The sequence below is a fragment of the Salmo salar genome, chromosome 07, assembly GCF_965601325.2.
Source record: "Salmo salar chromosome 07, fSalSal1, whole genome shotgun sequence".
Taxonomy (NCBI): Eukaryota; Metazoa; Chordata; class Actinopteri; order Salmoniformes; family Salmonidae; genus Salmo; species Salmo salar.
This window is the reverse complement of record NC_138297.1, coordinates 32,560,917-32,581,555: the sequence shown is the minus strand read 5'-3', so window position 1 is coordinate 32,581,555 and position 20,639 is coordinate 32,560,917. Positions and strand designations below refer to the sequence as shown.

Sequence of the window (20,639 nt, the reverse complement as noted above, 5' to 3'; positions counted from 1 at the left end):
TTCATGTCACCCACACAGGACCACCATGTAAAGTTTCTTTTTTGTAATTTATTTTTATCACTCAAGTGTCTTAATGGATACAACATGACAAATAAATACATTGAGGAAGAGGAGCAAACAAGACAGGAGGAAGATAAAATCAACAAAACAGGCAGGTGGTAGCAGAAGAGCGACAAGAAAGCTGAGAAGTTGTCTAAAATGGCACCCTATTACCTATACATAGTGCACTACTTTTGACCAAGACCGGTAGGCTTTTGGTCAAAAGTAGTGCACCATATAGAGAATAGGGCACCATTTCAGGCTCATGCAGGGAGTAAGGGACAACAGAGGAGAGGAAAGAGGAGCATGGAACAACCGTCTGAACATTCTGAATCCGGAGTGCACCATTTTGACATCACACACTCATGAAATCATATCAGAGGAAGGTTTACGCTTTGACTGGTGAGCTGTTTTCCTCCTCGCTCCTATTTCCTGCTCAGTGAGGATTATGGGTAGTAGCGCAGGGTGTTCCGAAAGCAAAACAAGTTCCCAAACTAGTACACAGTGAAGATCATTGTCAATAACAGATTGAAAAATAAGCTACACGACAGATCAAAGAAAAAGACAAAACAGCGAGAGGAGGAGAAAGTGGAGGACAGTGAAAACCTAGAGTTGCAGGCGGTCCAAAAATATGAGTGCTTAATAATAGTAATAACATCATACAAAAAACTGCTGTAGTAACTTCTGTTTTGTCTTTTTTTACTTGAAAAAATAATTTTAAAAAGTAACAAATCAATAGAATAAAGCTTGGCCTGAGTCCCAAATGGCATCCTATCCCGATAGAGTGCACTACTTTTGATGTTAAAAGTTAACTATATAGGGAATAGGACACAGATTTGTACTGTAGAGACTAGAGATGTGAACATAGACATGGAGTTTGGGTGGGTTGCGGGAGGACGTCCCTATTTCTTAAGACTTCTCGACTGATTTGAGGAGGTTGTCCTTGCTCCTTCTCTTTACGTCCCAGTTGTAGACTCGTGCCATATCTGAGAGGGGCAATGGGTTAAGGATGATACACATCTCAGTCTATGAAAGTTAAGTTGTCCAGTACTTTCATAAGGAGAGTACCACACCTTGTGATTGCATGCCATGCGGCATCTGTAATTTAGTTGTTAGAGCACACAACACCATCTTTAACAGTCTATCAAAACAACAGTACTTACCCCAACAGTTTGAACAAGATCAAATTGCCAACGTTAAGTATGTACCTCATCAGTTTCAATGTGTTGTTTTCTCCTGGTTCGTGCCTACTGAACACAGACTTGCATTCCATGCTTTGACACAACCGTCTGCCACAGCCGTCACCTGTCAAACGCCAGCACCAATCACCTCAGCCTTACCAGACCATAAAACTGTCCTAATGGAGAGAAATAGTCCTATAATTCCTATAATAACTACTACCTAAAACATCTTACCTGGGAATATTGAAGACTCATGTTAATTAAAAAGGAACCACCAGCTTTCATATGTTCTCATGTTCTGAGCAAGGAACTTAAACGTTAGCTTTTTTACATGGCACATATTGCACTATAGTCTCTCCGAATAGAAGTGTTGATCTAGGATCAGTTTTGCCTTTTAGATTATAATGAATGGACGGGGAGCGGGGGCACCTGACACTATGAATTCATGTCCAGTTACACGTCCCTGATTCAAACATTGTATCACAGATTTTTCTCCATTCTCCAGGCCTGTTAAATGCTAGTCCCTGGGCCTATATTTAGGCATAAGGATACTGACTTCGGTGGTGGTAAACTGGTCTCGCAGGAAGTCCAGGTCTTCTTCCAAGGAGTCCAGGTTGCGTGATGCGGTCGCCAGATTCTTCTCCAGCAGAGACTGGGCTTCGTCGATGTCGTACTCCAACATCACATTGGCCTGGTAGAGCAGAGGGGATGGAGGGAAGCGAGGAAACGTGAGGGAGCAACATATAAACAGTAAACTTCAATAGTGCTTGCTTTTATTCTATGTCGTCCTCCAACGTCACATTGGCCTGGAAGAGGAGAGGCGGAGATGAAAATAGAGTAGGGGGTTAAGAGTGAATGATAAAGTAAACCGCAGAGACTGGGCCTCCTGCATAAACTTCCGCCGTATCTTACTTATTGTTAACTTACAGACGTACGATATACCAGGTCCCAGGGATGGCTCTGCTGACTCAGGAGATCTCCACTGAGTTAAGTAAATTGCAAAAAAACAAAAAGCATATTTACCTGTAGAAACATCTCCAGGGATTTCTAAAATTGGATGAATTGATGCCTCTAGGGCAGGGATGGGCAATTCCAGTCACGTGGGGACGGAATGGTGTCACACCCCCCCCCCCCCCCCCCCGATCCATAGCACACACAGCAGATTAAACTATACTGAACAAAACATTAAAATGCAACAGTTTAAGATTTTACTGAGTTATAGTTCATAATGAAATCAATCAATTGAAATAAATAAATTAGGCCCTAATCTATGGATTTCACATGACTGGGAATACAGTAAGTTGGTAACAGATACCTTCTTTTTAAAGGTATCTGGGACATCTGTGGCATTGTGTTGTGTGACAACTGCAGAGTGGTCTTTTACTGTCCCCAGCACAAGGTGCACCTGTGTAACAATTAGGGTTGCAAAGGGCCTGAAACTTTCTGGGAAATGTCTGGAAATTTTCCATGGTTAGTTAAACCCTGGAATTTGGGGAATTCTGCTTAAATTCATAAAAATAAAAAAATGTACTTATACCAGTGAACCTTTTTTGTGGGATACACATATGGAAATTCTAGGTCTTGTGGCACATTTTGGTTAAACTATCCCCAATTCAATGGAATTGCAACACAGTACTACACTGTCTGAGCCAACATGCTTTCTGGTAAGTTTTGATTACAATACTGGGTGGGATGAATATATTTTCTATGACATACATGATTTTTTGTTAACCTGTTAGGGCTAGGGGGCAGTATTGACACGGCCGGATAAAAAACGTACCCGATTTAATCTGGTTACTACTCCTGCCCAGTAACTAGAATATGCATATAATTATTGGCTTTGGTTAGAAAACACCCTAAAGTTTCTAAAACTGTTTGAATGGTGTCTGTGAGTATAACAGAACTCATATGGCAGGCCAAAACCTGAGAAGATTCCATGCAGGAAGTGGCCTGTCTGACAAGTTGTGTTTCATCTTGGCTCTTTTTATTGAAGACTGAGGATCTTTGCTATAACGTGACACTTCCTACGGCTCCCATAGACTCTCAGAGTCCGGGAAAAAGCTGAACGATATCGAGGCAGCCTCTGGCTGAAACACATTATCGCTTTTGGCAAGTGGCCGATCAGAGTACTATGGGCTTAGGCGCGTGCCCGAGTCGACCCCATGCTTTATTTTCTTTCGTCTGTTTACCTAAACGCAGATTCCCGGTCGGAATATTATCGCTTTTTTATGAGAAAAATGGCATAAAAATTGATTTTAAACAGCGGTTGACATGCTTCGAAGTACGGTAATGGAATATTTAGAATTTTTTTGTCACGAATTGCGCCATGCTCGTCACCCTTATTTACCCTTTCGGATAGTGTCTTGAACGCACAAACAAAACGGCGCTATTTGGATATAACAATGGATTATTTGGGACCAAACCAACATTTGTTATTGAAGTAGAAGTCCTGGGAGTGCATTCTGACAAAGACAGCAAAGGTAATAACATTTTTCTTATAGTAAATCTGACTTTGGTGAGTGCTAAACTTGCTGGGTGTCTAAATAGCTAGCCCTGTGATGCCGGGCTATCTACTGAGAATATTGCAAAATGTGCTTTCACCGAAAAGCTATTTTAAAATCGGACATATCGAGTGCATAGAGGAGTTCTGCATCTATAATTCTTAAAATAATTGTTATGCTTTTTGTGAACGTTTATCGTGAGTAATTTAGTAAATTCACCGGCAGTGTTCGGTGGGAATGCTAGTCACATGCTAGTCACATGCTAATGTAAAAAGCTGGTTTTTTATATAAATATGAACTTGATTGAACAAAACATGCATGTATTGTATAACATAATGTCCTAGGGTTGTCATCTGATGAAGATCAAAGGTTAGTGCTACATTTAGCTGTGGTTTGGGTTTATGTGGCATTATATGCTAGCTTGAAAAATGGGTGTCTGATTATTTCTGGCTGGGTACTCTGCTGACATAATCTAATGTTTTGCAAGCGTCCCACCTAGCCCATAGAGGTTAACAAGCAAATAGTAGCCTCCACAAAGTGTGTTTAACCTGTTAGGGCTAGGGGGCAGCATTGACACGGCTGGATAAAAAACATACCCGATTTAATCTGGTTACCACTCCTACTCAGTAACTAGAATATGCATATACTTATTACATATGGATAGAAAACACCCTAAATTTTCTAAAACTGTTTGAATGGTGTCTGTGAGTATAACAGAACTCAAATGGCAGGTCAAAACCTGAGAGATTCCTTTGCAGGAAGTGGCCTGTCTGACCATTTGTTGAACTTCTTTTCCATCTCTATCATTTACTAAGAATCTCTGCTCTAACGTGACACTTCCCACGTCGTCCATAGGCGCTCAGAGCCCGGGAAAAAACAGAATGTCGTCATTCCAGCCCCAGGCTGAAACACATTATCGCCTTTCTCAAGTGGCCCATCAAGAGACACTAGCTTATGCGCGTGACCCCGACCGCCCCCGCCTTTGGGATTTTTTCCTCTGTTTGCCGAAAAGGAGATTCCCTGTCGGAATATTATCGCTTTTCTACAAGAAAAATGTCGTAAAAATTGATTTTAAACAGCGGTTGACATGCTTCGAAGTACGGTCATGGAATACTTAGAATTTTATTGTCACGAATTGCGCCAAGCGCGTGACACTTCTTTACTATTTCGGATAGTGTCTGGAACGCACGAACAAAACGCCGCTATTCGGATATAACGATGGATTATTTTGGACCAAACCAACATTTGTTATTGAAGTAGCTGTCCTGGGTGTGTATTCTGACGAAGACAACAAAAGGTAATGACATTTTTGTAATAGTAAATATGATTATGGTGAGTGCTAAACTTGCCGGGTGTCTAAATAGCGAGCCCGTGATGCCTGGGCTATGTACTTAGAATATTGCAAAATGTGCTTTCACCAAAAAGCTATTTTAAAATCGGACATATCGAGTGCATAGAGGAGGTCTGTATCTATAATTCTTAAAATAATTGTTATGCTTTTTGTGAACGTTTATCGTGAGTAATTTAGTAAAATGTTAGCGAATTCCCCGGAAGTTTGCGGGGGGTATGCTAGTTCTGAACGTCACATGCTAATGTAAAAAGCTGGTTTTTGATATAAATATGAACTTGATTGAACAAAACATGCATGTATTGTATAACATAATGTCCTAGGGTTGTCATCTGATGAAGATCATCAAAGGTGAGTGCTGCATTTAGCTGTCTTCTGGGTTTTGGTGACATATGCTGGCTTGAAAAATGGGTGTCTGATTATTTCTGGCTTGGTACTCTGCTGACATAATCTAATGTTTTGCTTTCGTTGTAAAGCCTTTTTGAAATCGGACAGTGTGGTTAGATTAACGAGAGTCTTATCTTTAAATGGCTGTAAAATAGTCATATGTTTGAGAAATTGAAGTAATAGGATTTTGAAGGTTTTGAAAATCGCGCCACAGGATAGCCGTGGCTGTTACGTAGGTGGGACGAATTCGTCCCGCCTAGCCTAGAGAGGTTAAATAATTTCTAACTTGTTAACAATTTCTGCTACTTAGTTTTTCCTATCATGTGGGTTTCAGCTTGCTTGAGCCTGCTAACTGAGGAGTGTTAATTCATCTGTTTCCATACATGTTTCATTTTAAAACATTTATCTTACAAAGGAGTTGTTTAATCTAACTGCTTAACTATTTATCAGTACATGGAATTGTATTTGTTTATTTTACAAATTGTTTTCTAATCTTTACAGGAAAATGCCACGGCACCATCTGATGTGTGGAGACATTTCACTGCAACTAATGTAGAAGGAAAAGCTGTGTTCATTTGCAAATACTGTGCCAAATCATATGCGAAGAATGCAACAAAGATGCAGAATCATCTGGCCAAGTGCATAAAGTTCCCTCAGCACTCACAACCTCTGACAAAAGACCCTCTATTTCTATTCGAGGTGAAAATGATGAATCAGACACCTTATCGATTGCAACAACTCATGGTCCTCCTGGAATCAGAAGTTTTTTTGACTCAATGGAGGAACGTAGTCAGAGAAATGCTGATGAATGTCTTGCTAGAGCTGTGTAAGCAACTGGTTCACCTCTGATGCTCACAGGCAATGTGTATTGGAAGAGATTTCTGAATGTTCTTCGCCCAGCATACACCCTTCCAACCAAACATGCCTTATCTACTCATTTGCTGGATGCAGAGCTCAACATAGTTCAAGTGAAGGTCAAGCAAATCATAGAGAAAGCAGACTGTATTGCAATCATCTCTGACGTGTGGTCGAATGTCCGTGGGCAAGGAATAATTAACCACATCATCTCCACCCCTCAACCAGTATTCTACAAGAACATAGACACAAGGGACAACAGACACACCGGTCTCTACATTGCAGATGAGCTGAAGGCAGTCATCAAGAAGGTATTTGCACTGGTGACAGACAATGCTGTGAACATGAAAGCTGCTTGGTTTAAAGTGGAGGAGTCCTACCCTCACATCACACCCATTGGCTGTGCTGCTCATGCATTGAATCTGCTCCTCAAGGACATCATGGCACTGAAAGCAATGGATACACTCTACAAGAGAAACAAGGAAATGGTTAGGTATGTGAAGGATCATCAAGTTATAGCAGCAATCTACCTCACCAAGCAAAGTGAGAAGAATAATAGCACCACATTGAAGCTACCCAGCAGCACCCATTTGGGTGGTGTTGTCATCATGTTTGACAGTCTCCTGAAGGGAAAGGAGTCTCTCCAAGAACTGGCCATATCACAGTCTGCCGATATGGACAGCCCAGTCAAGAGGATCCTCCTGGATGATGTATTTTGGGAGAGAGTGGTAAGCAGCCTGAAACTCCTGAAACCTATAGCAGTAGTCATTATGCGGATTGAGGGAGACAATGCCATCCTGTCTGATGTTCAGACTCTGCTTGCAGATGTAAGAGAAGAAATCCGTACTGCCTTTCCCACTTCACTGTTGCTCCAAGCAGAGGAAACTGCAGTTCTGAAATACATCAAAAAGCGGGAAGACTTCTGCCTGAAGCCCATACATGCCGCAGCGTACATGTTGGACCCCAAGTATGCTGGCAAGAGCATCCTGTCTGGTGCAGAGATCAACGAGGCCTATGGTGTCATCACTACCGTGTCTCGCCACCTTGGCTTGGATGAGGGCAAGGTTCTTGGCAGTCTGGCGAAGTACACATCCAAGCAAGGGCTTTGGGATGGAGATGCAATAGGGCAGCCGTGCCAACATATCTCATCAGCCGCCTGGTAAAAGGGACTTTGTGGATCTGAGACTCTTTCCCCTGTTGCCTCCGTCATCCTCCAATTCCCACCAACATCAGCCGCCTCAGAGCGCAACTGATCCTTGTTTGGGAACACATACACCAAAGCACGTAACAGACTGACCAATACAAGGGTTGAAAAATTGGTGGCCATTTGGGCAAATTTTAGGCTTTTTCAACAAGGTTGGAAAGTGACAGTGGAGATGAGGCCTCAGAGTCTGATGTTCAAGACATGGACATTGAAGCGGTCCAGGGAGCAGGACAACCTAAGCTTTAGTTTCTAGACTATTATTTTACAGATGTATGTTGAAAACATTTTTAGGAGATGCAATGGATCACTGGGGATCATTCAATATTCCCTTTTGTTGTTCAGTGAAATCATCCCATGTGAAAAGTCAACTCATTGAATTAAAGTTAAATTTGTAACTAAATAGTTTTTAAAAATTCTATTGGAAGGATTTAATCATTTGCAATGCCTACTTATGATAAGGTAAAAGGTTTATGTTTCTGTCTCCATATGATATGGTAAATTTATCCAATGCAAAAAACATTACATTTAAATTGTATTGATATTAATTTGCATATATTCCCATTAATTCCCACAGAAAGTTTCTACCTCTGAATATTCCCCAAAATGTGCAACCCTAGTAGTGATCATGAAGTTGAATCAACTTCTTGATATGCTACACCTGTCAGGTGGATGGATTATCTTGGCAAAGGAGAAATGCTTACTAACAGGAATATAAACATGTGTGCACAAAATGTGAGCGAAATAAGCTTTTTGTGCATATGGAACATTTCTGGGATCTTTTATTTCAGCTCATGAAACATGGGACCTAGGGCTGTCCCCTACTAAACAAAATATATCTTGGTCTACCGAAAGTAGTTTGTTCTTTCGACCAATCAATTGGTCAACATGCATACATATTTTTATTTTACCCCCTTTTTGCCTTGTCTCATCGCTGCAACTCCCCAACGGGCTCGGGAGGCAAGGGTCGAGCCATGCGTCCTCTGAAACATGACACGCCAAACCGAGCTTCTTAACACCCACCAGCTTAACCCGGAAGCCAGCGGCACCAATGTGTTGTCAACTGACGACCAAAGTCAGCCTGCAGGCGCCCGGTCCGCCACAAGGAGTCAATAGAGCGCGATGAACCAAGTAACTCGCTAACTAGCGATTAGCAAGCTAACTTGCGATTAGCAAGCTAACTAGCGATTAGCGTTTAGCATTAGTGGTTAACACGATTTAGCTTAACTTGCTAAGAAAATACAAACTAGCTATTTGCAGATGTAAAAAAAATGCTAACTAATATTGTACTTATAGAACGCTTGGGGATTTATATGAAGATCAAAGTGGAAACAACATTTGTCATCAACATTGTTGCATGTGCTGTATTGACCATGCAGACTGAACGAAAGTGTCTCGTGGCCAAGCAGTAACAACATGCGCTCCTTGAGTGAAAGGGGGTGGGACTAAGTCTGTGTAGGAAGTGGCATGGAGAGAGCGGAGAGGGTAGACTCAAGTAGCCAAGTAAACTATAAAAATGGACATTTACACACGCGTATTACATTTAACATACCAAACATTAAAATACCGTTATTATAGGTAAAGTAAAAACCCTAACTGGTCCGTGCATAAATACCGGTATATAGTAAAATACGGTATACCGCCCAAGGAAACATCACTTTGGTTCCTACAATGTCACAATAACTCGTCAATGGCATTTTCATTCTTTGTCATGTCAAACACTGTATTCAAAGTGCCCACTATTATTTATATTCTAACTATAGAATTATAATAAACATTCTATTGCCATGATTCCAAAAGTTCACCCAAGTGTTTTGATCTAAATGCAATTGCAACATTTGGTTAAAAAGAAGGCCGAGTATTTTTGCAAAATATCGTGGCAGTGTGGAAATGATCTCAAATGAGCACAGGAATGCAGAAATTGATGGAAATGCAGGAAATTATTTTAGGTTGAAGTTGAATTGAACTGTATAAAACAATCCGAATGGAGTAAGACCCATTGAAATAACACACACATATATATGCGTTTCCACCCTAGGGTCACACACTACTAATAGTAATCAAAAACATAAAATACTGTCAAAAATACCATATGATATTTTGGCCATATCGCCCAGCTCTCGATCCTTTGCACACTCGTGGCATTCTCTCAACCAGCTTCATGAGGTAGTCACCTGGAATGCATTTCAATTAACAGGTGTGCCTTGTTAAAAGTACATTTGTGGAATGTATTTCCTTCTTAATGCGTTTGAGCCAATCAGTTGTGTTGTGACAAGGTAGTGGTGGTATACAGAAGATATTTGGTAAAATACCAAGTCCATATAATGGCAAGAACAGCTCAAATAAGCAAAGAGAAACAAAAGTTCATCATTCCTAAAAGACATGAAGGTCAGTCAACCCGGAAAATATTAAGAACTTTGAAAGTTTCTTCAAGTGCAGTCGCAAAAACTATCAAGCGCTATGATGAAACTGGCTCTCATGATGACTGCCACAGGAAAGGAAAAACCAAAGTTACCTCTGCTACAGAGGGTACGTTCATTAGAGTTACCAGCATCAGAAATTGGAGCCCAAATAAATGCTTCACAGAGTTCAAGTAACAGACATCTCAACATCAACTGTTCAGAGGAGACTGCGTGAATCAGGCCTTCATGGTCGAATTGCTGCAAACAAACCACTAAAGGACACCAATAAGAAGAAGAAACTTGCTTGGGCCAAGAAACATGCGCAATGGACATTAGACCGGTGGAAATCTGTCCTTTGATCTGATGACTCCAAATAGGAGATTCTTGGGTTCCAACCACCATGTCTTTGTGAGACGCAGAGTAGGTGAACGGATGATCTTCGCATGTGTGGTGGTGCTTTGAGGTGTGATGGTGCTTTGCTGGTGACAGTGATTTATTTCGAAATCAAAGCACACTTAACCAGCATGGCTACCACAACATTCTGCAGCGATACGCCATCCCATCTGGTTTGCGCTTAGTGGGACTATCATTTGTTTTTCAACAGGACAATGACCCAACACACCTCCAGGCTGTGTAAGGGCTATTTTACCAAGAAGGAGAGTGATGGAGTGTTGCATCAGATGACCTGGCCTCCACAATCACCCGACCTCAACCCAATTGAGATGGTTTGGGATGAGGGCAAAGGTCTGACTGTATTTGCCCATCCATGCTCTTGGACAATTCAAAAGGCTGATTGAGAATCTTTTTACAGAAGAATGTGTTTGTTTTCCATGATTGCGTTTTGCTTTGTGTATCAATGTGTATACAATAGTGGTGGGCGGGTCAGTTGTTTGTCCACCCGCAATTGTTAATAACTAGTGATGCACCGATATTGAAAACATTTCTGATACCGATATTTTGCCCCAAAAAAACGATACCGATATTAAACATTTTAGCGGCCTTAACTATTTAACTGTACTAGAATGCTTAACACACACATCGGTCTAAGGCACTGCATCTACAGTCCCTGGTTCGAATCCAGGCTGTATCACATCCGGCCATGATTGGGCGTCCCATAGGACGGCGCACAATTGGCCCAGCGTTGTCCAGATTTGGCCGGGGTCTGCCGTCATTGTAAATAATAATTTGTTCCTGACTGACTTACCTAGTTAAATAAAAGGTTAAACACACACCACAATGACCAAAAAGTTATTTTGCTGGCATTTAACTATGTCCCCATTACCAGTAAAACATAATCAAAACCTATTTCTTTCACTTACTTGCTGTGCTGTTTAGTTGTTTCATTCTCAACCAGGATTTCTATGAAATGGCGTTTGTGTCTTCGCGTGTCCAAAAATATACTATTTAACACTATTTGACGCGTCAAATAACACTATTTGAAGTGTCAAATAAGCTTGTTGACCAATCAGGACCTGAATATGACTGCAAGTCACAATAATTTAACGCGTTCATACATTTTTTACATAGTTATTACACATTGATTACACCGTCACTCGTATTTCATATGTCACAACGATTCATCGATACGTATGCTATGATGCTGGTAAAGTTGTCTCGCGCACCTACAGTGCTGGTCATAAAAAAAAGCTAACTAGCTCATGGATGCAAACAATGTTCTTCCCCAAAAACATAGCAAAACGACAATCTGTTTCAGTAGCTATATAGTTAGCTAGGTGTCATCATCTAAAATAACCCAAATTTATAAGAGTTCTTGTTTGATTAACCTCTCTAGGCTAGGGGTTGGTATTTTCACGTCCGGATGAAAAGCGTGCCCAAAGTAAACTGCCTGCTACTCAGACCCAGAAGCTAGGATATGCATATTATTAGTAGATTTGGATAGAAAAGACTCTGAAGTTCCTAAAACAGTTTGAATGATGTCTGTGTATAACAGAACTTAGTTGGCAGGCGAAACTCCGAGGACAAACCATCCAGGAAAATAAAAATGGGAGGTCACTCTTTTCAATGGTTTGTCAATGGGAATCTAGAATTCTAAGGCAGTTGCTTGCAGTTCCTATCGCTTCCACTGGATGTCAACAGTCTTTAGAAATTGGTTGATGTTTTTCCTTTGTGTAATGAAGAAGTAGCCCTGTTCAGAACGAGGGTCGAGTGAAGTGTACTGTTGTGGTTGAGGCGCGTAACCTGAAAGCACACTCCACTTTGTTTTCCTCCAGTATTGTACACAGTTTATCCTCTTAAATTTTATCGATTATTTACGTAAAAAAATACCTAAAGTTGTATTAGGAAAGTTGTTTGAAATGTTTGGACAAAGATTACAGGTAACTTATGAGATATTTTGTAGTCATGTTACACGAGTTGGAACCGGTGTTTTTCTGGATCAAACGCGCCAAATAAATGGACATTTTGGATATATAACGATGGAATTAATAGAACAAAAGGATCATTTGTGATGTTTATGGGACATATTGGAGTGCCAACAGAAGAAGCTCGTCAAAGGTAAGGCATGAATTATATCTTTATTTCTGAGTTTCTTGTCGCGCCTGGCGGGTTGAATTATGATTGTCTGTTTGTTTGGTGGGGTGCTATCCTCAGATAATTGCATGGTTTGCTTTCGCCGTAAAGCCTTTTTGAAATCTGACATGTTGGCTGGAATAACAACAAGGGTAGCTGTAATTTGGTGTATTGCATGTGTGATTTCATGAAAGTTTAATATTTATAGTAATTTAATTTGAATTTGGCGCTCTCTCATTTCACCGGATGTTGTCAAATCGATCCCGTTAATGGGATTTGAGCCAAAAGAAGTTAATGGTGGTCAGACCATTGTGAAGCTAGCCACAATAAGGATTAGCCACAACAGTGGACTTTGCGGTTAGCTTTCAAAATGAAAGTATTCTACTATTTGTATCACTGTCAATGACATACTTTTATTTTGAAGGCAACCCGCAAATTCCACTATTGTACCTAATCATATTGTGGCTAGCTTCACAACATATAACCCAGTCCGGTTGAGCCTCACTAGCCAGATGAAGCTAGCTGGCTGCTTATAACGTTAGCTTTGGGAAACAGAGTTAAGTAGCTGGCTAGCTATTTATTTTCATTAACCGAAGTTCAATTTCAATAGGCAAACAACAAGTGGCAACCTAGCTAATACTTACTCACAAGGATTCCTAAATCATGGCTAAGAATAATGAAAATGACTGCAGTTTCTACTGGTCACTGTTTTCAGGCTGGTTGTGTTGGTGTTAGCTAGGTACCCAGCTAAAGCTAGCTACCCCAGAAGTTGCGGTAGAACAAATTATGCTTTATTACCAACGCGGTATTGTAAACACATCGTTCATGGCCGGGGTTTGCTTGTTTGCAGACTTTTTTTGTACAGCTTTGACAGTGCTACTGTATCTTTGACACGCAAAGACCCAAACGGCGTTCCATAGTATGCATGTCGTGAAGCTAATAGCTGTGACGCTATTACTGTGTAACTCCGGTAGGGCAACAACGGAAAAATAGCGCACTTGGTAGTGTTAACAGGTGCTCGACCAGTCGGCGAATGCAAACATCATCTACGACAGAGAACGGTTGATTGTCAAGGGCAATGAAATCCATTATCTAGACTAAATCATAACTGGATTTCACCCGAGTTGTCTCGCTGAAATGTTGTTACTCTTTCAAATGACTGCTTGATTTGTTGACTGCTCGATCCACACAGCAGACATTGTGGGCTAGTTGAGGAAAGCTGTGGTGCACGTATTGCACAGAATTTTACGTGGCGTCATTACGTCATGTACCTACGTTATTTAGGTACGCACGTCAGCTTTGACATCGGTTTTGCCCATCAGCGTTAAACTAGACATTGGCTGATACAGATGTTGGCATTTTTAACTAATATCGGCCGATTCCAATATATCGTGCATCCCTACTAATAACCCATCTGAAACTGCCCGAATATATGTGATAAGTGAAAATCTGAGGCCCACACCCGGCCCGCTAATATAGAAAATAAGCTGTCAGACTTTTTCGCACCAATTTCATGATATCCAATTGGTAGTTACAGTCTTCTCCCATCGCTGCAACTGCCCTACGGACTCGGGAGAGGCGAAGGTCAAGAGCCATGCGTCGTCCAAAACACGACCCTGTTCGCTTAACCTTGAAACCAATGCGTCGGAGGAAACACATTACAACTGCCGACCGAAGTCAACGTGAATGCGCCCGGCCTGCCACAAGGAGTCGCTAGAGCGCGATGGGACAAAGACATCACGGCCGGCCAAACCCTCCCCGAACACGGACAACGCTGGGCCAATTGTGCGCCGCCTCATGGGTCTCCCGGTTGCGGCCGGCTGCGACACAGTCTTGGATTTTTACTCAGGTCTGAAGTGTAGCCTCAAGCACTGCAGTGCCTTAAACCACTGTGCCACTCGGGGAGCCCTTTGGACAGTGGATGACGGATATTTTTTGCCTGATTTAACCTCTAGGGTAGGGGGCAGTATTTTCACGGCCGGATAAAAAACGTACCCGATTTAAACTGGTTAGTACTCTTTTCTAGAATGGAGAATATGCATATAATTGGTAGATTTAGATAGAAAACACTCTAAAGTTTCTAAAACTGTTTGAATGGTGTCTCTGAGTATAACAGAACTCATATGGCAGGCCAAAATCTGAGAAGATTCCATACAGGAAGTGCCCTCTCTGACCATTTCTTGTGCTTCTGTGGCATCTCTGTCGAAAATACAGGATCTATGCTGTAACGTGACAATTTCTAAGGCTCCCATAGGCTCTCTGAAGGCGCCAGAAAGTGGAATGAGATCTCTGCTGTCTCTGGGCTAGGTACAGGAGCGCTGTTTGTGAGTGGTCAGGCTGGTGGCTCAGAGACAGGAGATGCGCGGCCCCGAGAAGTGGCCATGTTTTTCTTTCAGCCTTTGAACGAAAACGTCGCCCGGTTGGAATATTATCGCTATTTTACGAGAAAAATTGCATAAAAATTGATTTTAAACAGCGTTTGACATGCTTCGAAGTACGGTAATGGAATATTTAGAAATGTTTTGTCACGACATGCGTCCGCGCGTCACCGTTCGGATAGGGACCTGAACGCACGGACAAAACAGAGGATATTTGAACATAACTATGGATTATTTTGAACCAAAACAACATTTGTGGTTGAAGTAGAAGTCCTGGGAGTGCATTCTGACGAAGAACAGCCAAGGTAATCCAATTTTTCTTATAGTAATTCTGAGTTTAGTGAACGCCAAACTTGGTGGGTGTCAAATTAGCTAGCCCGTGATGGCGAGCTATCTACTCAGAATATTGCAAAATGTGCTTTTGCCGAAAAGCTATTTTAAAATCTGACACCGCGATTGCATAAAGGAGTTCTGTATCTATAATTCTTTAAATAATTGTTATGTATTTTGTAAATGATTATCAAGAGTAATTTAGTAAATTCACCGGAAGTTTTCGGTGTGTTTGCTAGTTCTGAACGTCACATGCTAATGTAAAAAGCTGTTTTTTGATATAAATATGAACTTGATTGAACAAAACATGCATGTATTGTATAACATAATGTCCTAAGATTGTCATCTGATGAAGATCAAAGGTTAGTGCTGCATTTAGCTGTGGTTTGGGTTTATGTGACATATATGCTAGCTTGAAAAATGGATGTGTGATTATTTCTGGCTGGGTACTCTGCTGACATAATCTAATGTTTTGCTTTCGCAGTAAAGCCTTTTTGAAATCAGACAATGTGGTTAGATTAACGAGAGTCTTGTCTTTGAAATGGTGTAAAATAGTCATATGTTTGAGAAATTGAAGTTATAGCATTTCTAAGGTTTTTGTATTTCGCGCCACTCGATTCCACTGGCTGTTGACTGGGTGGGACAATTTCGTCCCACATACCCGAGAGAGGTTAAATATGTTTCTGCTTATAATTTCCGACATTTCGTTAGGCTACTTGTTAATCAACTTGTCTATAATTAGATACATGCAGCTTAAATTCTCTTATGTCATTATATGTAGCACTAGAAGACCAAATAAACCCTTGCTCACCAGAAAGAATGCTTCAATCTAGTTGACATTAGTAAAGTTTTCTGTTATCTCTGCTTCTTTTGTGGAGCAAGATGCTTAGGGACTGGGGAGAAAATGCAATAACGAATAAAATGGGAAAGATTTTTTGTGCATAATTTCCAAATTACACTGAACAAAAATATAAATGCAACATGTAAGTGTCAGTTCCATGTTTCATGAGCTGAAATGCCAAAGCTTATTTCGCTAAAATTGAGCATAAAATGTGTTTAACCTCTTACATCTAGACGTTCCGCTAGCGGAACACCTGCTCCAATATCCAATGATAGGCGTGGCGCGAATTACAAATTCCTCAAAAATACAAAAACATCAATTTTTCAAACATATGACTATTTCACAGCATTTTAAAGACAAGACTCTCCTTTATCTAACCACACTGTCCGATTTCAAAAAGGCTTTACTGCGAAAGCAAAACATTAGATTATGTTAGAGTACCCAGCCAGAAATAATCACACATCCATTTTTGTCCGATTTTAAAATAGCTTTTTGGTGAAAGCACATTTTGCAATATTCTAAGTACATAGCCCAGCCATCACGGGCTAGCTATTTAGACACCCGGCAAGTTTAGCCTTCACCAAAATCAGATTTACTATTATAAAAGTTTGATTACCTTTTGTTGTCTTCGTCAGAATGCACTCCCAGGACTGCTACTTCAATAACAAATCTTGGTTTGGTCCCAAAAAATCCATCGTTGTATCCGAATAGCGGCGTTTTGTTCGTGCGTTCCAGAAACTATCCGAAATGGTATATCAGGGTCACGCGCATGGCGCAATTCGTGACAAAAAAATTCTAAATATTCCATTACCGTACTTCGAAGCATGTCAACCGCTGTTTAAGATGAATTTTTATGCAATTTATCGCGTAAAAAAGCGATAATATTCCGACCGGGAATCTCCTTTTCGGCAAACAGAGGAAAAATCACAAAGACGGGGGCGGCCAGGGCACGCGCCTAAGCCCACAGTCCCTTGATCGGCCACTTGAGAAAGGCGATAATGTGTTTCAGCCTGGGGCTGGGATGACGACATTCAGGTTTTTCCCGGGCTCTGAGCGCCCATGGAAGACGTAGGAAGTGTCACATTAGAGCAGAGATCCTTTGTAAAAGATAGAGATGGCAAAGAAGTTCAAGAAATGGTCAGACAGGCCACTTCCTGTAAAGGAATCTCTCAGGTTTTGACCTGCCATTTGAGTTCTGTTATACTCAGACACCATTCAAACAGCTTTAGAAACTTTGGAGTGTTTTCTATCCAAAGCCAATAATTATATGCATATTCTAGTTACTGGGCAGGAGTAGTAACCAGATTAAATCAGGTACGTTTTTTATCCAGCCGTGAAAATACTGCCCCCTAGCCATAACAGGTTAAATCCCTGTTAGTGAGCATTTCTCCTTTACCAAGATAATTCATCCACCTGACAGGTGTGGCATATCAAGAAGCTGATTAAACAGCATGACCATTACACAAGTCCACCTTGTGCTGGGGACAATAAAAGGCCACTCTGCAGATGTCACAACACAATGCCACAGATATCTGCAAGTCAACGCGCTCCACCCCCTGCCCCAGATAAAACAAAAAATAGAGACGATACAATCTTATATCAACGATGTTTGGACAGGTTGATGGGACTGTGTGTCATTTCAGACGTCGCCCAATCCTATTAGCGCCTCAACAGCCATCACACATAACATAGCCGGTACTGCCATGATCCTCTTCTACCACTTCACCAAATCTTTTGGCTTACGCACTAATGCCAGATAGCCTAAAATAATTAAAGAAAAACCTCAATGTAGCCTGTAGATATACACTGAGTATACCAAACAGAGTATACCCTCCCCACCCCCTAGCCCTCAGAAGAGCCTCAATTCATCACCCAAAACCAAACATGGAGTCCATGTTTTCCTCACTTCGCGTGCACACCGGTTCTTGTTTCACACCCGTTTGTCTAGCTAATTAGCCTCGCAATATGGGTACCATGCTACCGCAGACGGGAAGTAAAGGAAATTTATTGGCGCAAAGCCAGAAGAAAGCATTGACATCCGTATTAGATTACAGATTTGGGGAGGGGTGTAACATCTTAAAAGGTGGATTTAATAGCTTCTTGTTCACTGCTCAGCGATGCAATCGGCAATTCTTCAATTGAAACACTCTACAATTCTATGGATGTTGCAAGCAGGTACTGTCATTTGACCATGACTTAACTCACACGATGTTGCTATGGAATGCCCTTAGACCTAGACTCATTAATTAAGTAATAATCAGAGGTCTAATATTGGGCTAACCTCACTGATAAGGAGTGGGCTCCATAAATAGGGAACAAGTGATCACATAATACCAAACAATGTTACTTAGGAACACGACATGTAGTAGTACTCACCCCTAGCCACAGACAAACTTTGTCGGTGGGCGGGACTGATGCCTTGCAGTAAACGTTGTCAGCCAATAGGAAGTGTGTCTCCATAGGTTCTGTGGTTTCCTATAGGATGAGGGATATGGAGAACAAACAAAGCAACTCAACACCACATACGGTGCACTCCGCTGATCGTGAATGCAGTTAGTGCTCAACAGCTTATAGTGATCAAATTGTCCTACAAGGATGTAATCACTGTAATACCCATTTCAGACAGAAGATGTGGTATATTACCTGTAAAAATATAAGGCAATGTTTATATGACCCCCTTTCAAACAGCACCTTATTTACCACTCTTATACATTTCAGTTGGTAACTGGCAAATTAAGAGGGGTAAGGGGTGTTAAACCATGGGGGGTGTTTGCATTACAAATTAGGGAGGTATCAAAGAACGGAAATGTATTTACCTGCAAAAAATCTGAGAACCATTTACAGACCTGATACCGGTATTTCGGTTACAGTGTCTGAAAATGCAGGAATCATGACTAGGTCTTTAGGTGGCTTTTCATTGGCCATGTTTTTTACCCCCTACCCCACTCAGATATACCAAAAAGTAGGTAAAAAGAAGCAGGCATGGTAAACTTGTGGGTTCTTTGTCGGTCTATGAAAAGGGTATAAGAGGAGTGCACTGACTGCACTGTATGTTTACCTTCTTCTTCTGCATGTGTCGTAGGATTTCTAAAGTCTGCTTGATCTGTGGGATCTGGCTTTTCAACCTGGGTACAACAGACAGAAACACCATAGAAGCAGACGTGTAACACTCACATATGTATCCATCAAAAACTCTGGGTCATCCTATCAGCTAAATAAAGCTAATGATATCACCTCAGAAGACAACACAATAGCACACTAGTTTGTAGATTGGCAAGTTCCTCTCTTCTGGGAGTAATAGTAGCTAAACTTGATACAATGGAACCACTGGAATAGTCCAACACGGGCAAACTAAATCAAGCATTTTGCTGTTTTGACATTTGACTAATTACCGCTAATAACTTATGCTGTATATTAGTTACCTTTGTTTCTTCTGAGCCAGGTTGAGCTCCATGTATTTATATTTCTGGTACTGCTCATCCAGTTTTCTCAAGACGGCGTCTGCAGTGTCGTTCCCTGGTTGCTTCATAAACGACTCGACATCCTCCTACAACGGTTGACATAACGTTAGCTAACTCGTAACCTAGCTAGTTTTCAGACGAGTCATTCACACAGCATAGTAAACTTATTGTGAACAAACAAGATTGCTGAAAAAAAGCCGTTTCATTGCATTTGGATGACAATATACATTCGATGGATAGTTAACTAGGCCTAATAGGCTTTCTAGGCGTAATTTCCCTAAAAGGATGTGAATGAACATAGCTAGCCAACATTCGTGACAGGCTAGCCTAGAGGCTGGACAACGTCAATTACACATTCGAGAGTATTATTTCATATAGTATAATGGCCACAATGTATATAATTCATATTTTACACACCACAAATATTGCTTCGGGGATTCCGAGATGTTTTTTCTTTGTCGCCTGTACGGCATTGCAGCTCTCTATGGTCGTAGCCATCTTGGAAAAGACTCAACTCCCTCCTTCGTTACGTAGAAAGTTGGGCGTTACCGACTGAAGAACTTGCCAGTCTTGAAAGCCTGAGACGAGTCCTTGTCGGTGCAAGAGTGGTCATAAATGGGAAAGAAATGCGGCCAAATCTGAACATTTGCGAGAGATCCAGTCTAACTCGGACAAAACTGTTAGGCCTAAACTCTGCACAATTGCCAGGTGAAAAGCAGCCTTTTATTTTAAAGAATTTACTCAAACACTTGAATGTGAAAAGGCTGACATGAAAACTGGGAAACTGAACACTAACTATGGGTGAATAACCGCTTATTGTAAGGTCTACACAATGTCTCCCCCTTGTGGGAGGAAGAATAATTTGGTAACTTTATGACCAGTATTTCTTAGTTTTTTGTTGGAGGGGTTATTAATGGGGATGGAAATCCTTTTTACTTACATATCCTTAGGATACGCTAGCAGTTTAAGAGAGAAAGAGAGCAAATAGCATAGGGACAGCCTGGCTGAAGTCCTAGTTTTTATTGGTAAGTGCCAGTAGATTGCAGAGGGGTTCACATACAGTTCAGAGGAAAATCATAATGTATACATTTAGCCCAAAAACAAAACATGTACCATCCACTGGCTTTTTCTTTGAAACTCTGCCTAGAAAGCCAGCATCCCGGAGTCGCCTCTTCACTGTTGACGT

The 20,639-nt window shown here is 41.2% G+C and overlaps 1 protein-coding gene across 1 annotated transcript; it reads right to left on the bottom strand.

Annotated features, from left to right (window-relative positions):
* Positions 1 to 768: 768 nt before the first annotated feature.
* Positions 769 to 19,954, bottom strand: vbp1 (von Hippel-Lindau binding protein 1). Its single transcript, NM_001141006.2, is given in 6 exon segments — positions 769 to 1,025; positions 1,773 to 1,911; positions 18,369 to 18,467; positions 19,051 to 19,117; positions 19,415 to 19,539; positions 19,871 to 19,954. Coding segments are annotated over 6 exon segments (588 nt in total). The 5' UTR covers positions 19,952 to 19,954; the 3' UTR covers positions 769 to 948.
* Between the last annotated feature and the right edge of the window lie 685 nt (positions 19,955 to 20,639).